Source organism: Lates calcarifer, linkage group LG11, assembly GCF_001640805.2.
Source record: "Lates calcarifer isolate ASB-BC8 linkage group LG11, TLL_Latcal_v3, whole genome shotgun sequence".
Classification (NCBI taxonomy): Eukaryota; Metazoa; Chordata; class Actinopteri; family Centropomidae; genus Lates; species Lates calcarifer.
Window position 1 is genome coordinate 10,208,933 of NC_066843.1, and position 4,069 is coordinate 10,213,001.

Here is a 4,069-nt window from a genome sequence, read left to right on the forward strand (position 1 = left end):
ATGCAGCTCACTACCCAGAATGAAGAGGCCTTTGGGTTCAGGGTCAACTGAGGAGAAAAGCTCATTTTGTCAACTGACAAAATTATAATTTGTCTTTGTAAATATATTTTCCCTTTATGAAATCCTTTGCATAATTTATTTACTCTCTTTCCGTTTGAAAATGTTGACAGGACGAGTATGTAAAGTTTAAAAAATGTGTTTATTCATGTTATCACAAAGTAAAAACACAGAGACCAAAATAAAAGCTGAAAATTAATTCACGGTAAATACATTTCTACAATTTGCTGGTAAATAATTTTTGGCAAATTGCAATGTACAAAACCAAAGTATATTATTTTGCGAAATATATCTACAGCCAGTGAGAAGCAGCCTCTTACTATAGAAGTATATGTACACCCAAGTTCTATTAAGCTGTGTAAACTAGTGTCAACAAATTACAAACATGTAGGCTAGTCAGGGCCCCCACCATTTCCATCTCAGGTCACTTGCTGACTGAAATGGACCATCACATGGATCCTCTGTCTCCCAGTTGTCTTCTGCCTTTGTTCATTGATGTTGATCTTGAGGCTGGGGGCATCTGCTGGCTGCTCAGCATGCAATGCAATGGTGCACGGTCAAAAAAAAACATAAAGCCACTGCCCCGTGTGTGAGTGAGTAAAACAATATTCACGCCGTTGACCCAGGCAGTCATAATGCCATGCTCTGGCTGTTTCCCTCATTGGCGACTGACAGCACACAGCTCATGAGGCGAAGGGGGGAGGGTGAAGCCCACAGCTGCTGTCAGATCCAGTTCATCCTCTGCAACTCCGGGTGGAGGAGTGAAGCGAAAGCGCTGGAGCAGATTGGTGAAGAAGAGGAAGAGCTCCATCTTTGCCAGACTCTCTCCAAGACACACTCTGCGACCTGGAAGAACAAAGAGTTACAGAGAGTTGTGTGTCTCTTCAGTTGTAAATTAGCTCCAAGCAGGTGAAGAGCAAAAAAACTGACAAGGTCGTTATACCTGCAGAAAAGGGCATGAAGGCATCTCTCCTGATGAATTTACCCTCCTTATCCAGGAAGTGGGAAGGGTTGAAAGTGTGCGGGCTCTCCCACTCGCTCTCATCATACAGGACAGAAGTGAGAAGAGGAAACACAGTAGTTCCCTGGGGGCAAAAGAAGAAAGCAGGTCTCAGAGCAAGAGCACAGTTTTCAGAGTTTTCAGAGATGGAGGAACATATCCAACAAATTAGTGTGGATTTGGACTGATGTGAGAAACTGACCTCTTTGATAAAGTAGCCCTGGAAGGTGACGTCACGGCTGGTTTTGTGAGGAATAGACATGGGCACGATGTTGGCGAGTCTCTGTGTCTCGTGGATGACAGCGTCGGTGTAGGGCAGATTTTTACGGTCATCAACACGGACCTGACGGCTTCCTATCACCCTGCTCAGCTCCTCCCAGACCTGGTCTGGGGTCACAAAACAAGCTACATCAAAAGACTATCTGCCCTTAAAACACAATCCAAAACTGAAGTAAATATCCTGAACAAATAACAAGACAGATATGAAAACCTTGACTTTAGGTGTGATTTCTATTTTTATATTTTCCAAATGAAAAGCATCACTTCCTCTCATCTTTGTCAGGTATTTAAGGGCACCCACAGGTTAAAACATAAATGCACCACAACAAGGACAGAACATCCTTACCCTGTATATGTGGATATTTGGCCATAAGCAGCAGGCCCCATCTCAGTGTAGTTGCTGTTGTATCAGTACCAGCAGCAAACAGGTTTGTTACTGTGAAAATCAAGTTTTTCTCGTTGTAGTGAGTGTCTATTACACAAGAGTCCTAAGAGAAAGAGCACCCACGTATTATAAATTAGCTGTATGCGACATTGCTGTTCTATGACAAGACTTGAAAGATGTTGTCTTACCTCCTCTTTCTGCTTCCGAATCAGAAAACAGTCCACGAGCCCCCTGCACGTATGAGGGTTCAGTGTCTCTTTCAGCTGCTTGATTAAATCCTTCACGTCCCTGACAGTCATTTCAACATTTTTCAATATCAGCTGCCGGTTTTTTATCCAGCTGACCAGCCTGGGAAACATGTTGTAAAGCTGCAACACAACAGTAAAAAAAAAATTTAAGACAGAGTGCACCAAACAACAACCCTGGGTAGATTTAGCAGCAGTTTAAACAGCAGACAGGAAGCTTACCCGGATTGATGCAGAGCCTGTAATGCGTATGGTCTCATTTGCTCTTCTCACCAGGTTTTTGAACCGGGGGTCATTGTAATCAAATCTGCTTCCGTACACAATAGAGGAGATAATATTGGATGTTGCATAATTCATTGGACATGCTGTATCGAACGGTTTCCCTTTTAAAAGACAACAACAACAGGGAAAAATGTAAAAATGTTGCACTGAGTCATATGTAAGTTATGGTCAACAATTTCACCTTACTACTATTAAAACAATATATGGTAATTAGTCATTACATAAAGTTTCCTGATATGGAACATAACACTTCCTCACATGCACCTCATTTGTTATTTTTGTATAACACCCTGCTGTGATTTCTATTAATCCCATACCTTTGTGCTCTTCAAACATCTGGATCAAATACCGGCATTCCTCTATGATTTTCTCCTCAGCCATTCTTTTTCCCATTCCAAAATCCCTCAGGGTGGTGAGGGCAAAACGTCTCATCTCTTTCCACGAGTCTCCATTTGCAAACAGAATTCCTGTTAAACATCCAAATTAAAAGAAATCTGTAAACATGTTATACTCATCAGTGATTCTCCTGAATTTAACAAACTAGATATTAAAAGGTTGAACACTGAGAATGTAATATCAAATAGATGACACAAATAATTTCCTTAGTGATTTTTGTTCTGATAAAGTATATAAAATATATTAAAGGTTTTGTAGAGGAGGGTCATACCATGACCTTGATTAGTATCATAAAATATAGGGGCAATGTCTCGGTCTCCAAACTCTTCTGCATAGGTGACCAGAGCCTCTTTAACTGCCTTGTATCCAGCCAGGACCACCACTTTATTGGTTCCAAAGTACACTGTAAATACAGGCCCATACTTCTTTGAAAGCTAAAAAAAAATGCGTCACATATGTCAGAGGTCATGTAAAAACATTACATTAAAGGACATTTAGATTAGTAACGACATGCTACCAAATGACTTTGTTTTGGATTAGGAGTGTTAAACTTACCTCACATAGGGTTTTGTAGGGTCTCTTGAGATCAAGCTGTAATAGGTTGCCAAGTAGCGGCAGAGGCCTCGGTCCCGGGGGTTCCTTTCCCTCAGAGGCGAAGCTGCTGGAGATGAGGTAAAGGACGAGCAGGATGGCGACAGCCCCCAACAGGGTGGTGGGACTGGGGAAGAGGAAGAAAAGGAAATTGTCCAAGAGGGCCATTTGTTCTGCTGTTGTTGTTGTTCTCCTCTGACTGAGCTAACAAGTAACACTCAGCACTGTTTTTGCTCAGATTATCACCTGGAATGTCACTGCAGGTATAGGGTTACTAATTATCTTCCCGCCCTTCTGGGCTCTGCTTACACACATGTGAGAGACACATCTCAAAGGTGTGGCAGTCTTGTTTTTCAGGGTGTTACTCCTACATTTACATTCAACTGAAGCCCTGCATAGAAGAGCCGCATATTTACTGACTCCAGATACAGGTTGCAGATTAAAATGTGAGTGACAGATGACAGATCCTGACAGATGCAAGTGTTCTGCTGCAGACCAATACACTGTGTTGGTGTCTCCAAGGCCCAGTATTTCTTTGACCTAATATCTGTTCAACCTTTTTGACTTGTTAATACAATGAACATCTGCTTGCAACCCTTCATCACAGATTGTTTATGTCCATGAGCTGTGAGGAGTTCAACCAGAGGATGGACTTTTATTCTCAGGTTTTCAAATTAAACTTTAAAGAAGAAAATAAGGAAAAAACAGCAACGTTTAAAACAGATAAGCCTGATTTTGTGTGGAAGAATTGTCTTATTTCCCACCACAATTTGGTCTAAACTAATCACAAATGTACTTTTCCTTTCTGTTTGAAGTGTAGACCAGACACTGATG

At 41.5% G+C, this 4,069-nt stretch overlaps 2 protein-coding genes across 2 annotated transcripts in view; one reads left to right on the forward strand and one right to left on the reverse strand.

The window, feature by feature from the left end:
- The window catches only part of pam16 (presequence translocase associated motor 16), a 359,227-nt gene that overhangs the window by 174,094 nt on the left and 181,064 nt on the right, over positions 1-4,069 (forward strand). The gene's annotated exons all lie outside the window — the stretch shown is intronic.
- Positions 181-3,762, reverse strand: LOC108886146 (cytochrome P450 2K1). Its single transcript, XM_018680830.2, has 9 exons — positions 3,200-3,762; positions 2,916-3,078; positions 2,566-2,715; positions 2,189-2,349; positions 1,910-2,089; positions 1,683-1,824; positions 1,260-1,444; positions 1,001-1,142; positions 181-903 (listed from the first exon to the last, which is right to left on the reverse strand). The coding sequence occupies exons 1-9, from the start codon at positions 3,401-3,403 to the stop codon at positions 716-718; spliced, it is 1,515 nt and encodes a 504-aa protein (XP_018536346.1). The 5' UTR covers positions 3,404-3,762; the 3' UTR covers positions 181-715.

What these genes read in the sequence shown, in the direction of transcription:
- LOC108886146 (XM_018680830.2), bottom strand. Translation starts at nt 3,403, where the DNA reads ATGGCCCTCTTGGACAATTTCCTTTTCTTCCTCTTCCCCAGTCCCACC. An exon ending in CCTACAAAACCCTATGTGAG is followed by an intron (nt 3,079 to 3,199) that starts GTAAGTTTAACA and finishes ATTTTTTTTTAG; the next exon opens with CTTTCAAAGAAGTATGGGCC. An exon ending in TGATACTAATCAAGGTCATG is followed by an intron (nt 2,716 to 2,915) that starts GTATGACCCTCC and finishes GATGTTTAACAG; the next exon opens with GAATTCTGTTTGCAAATGGA.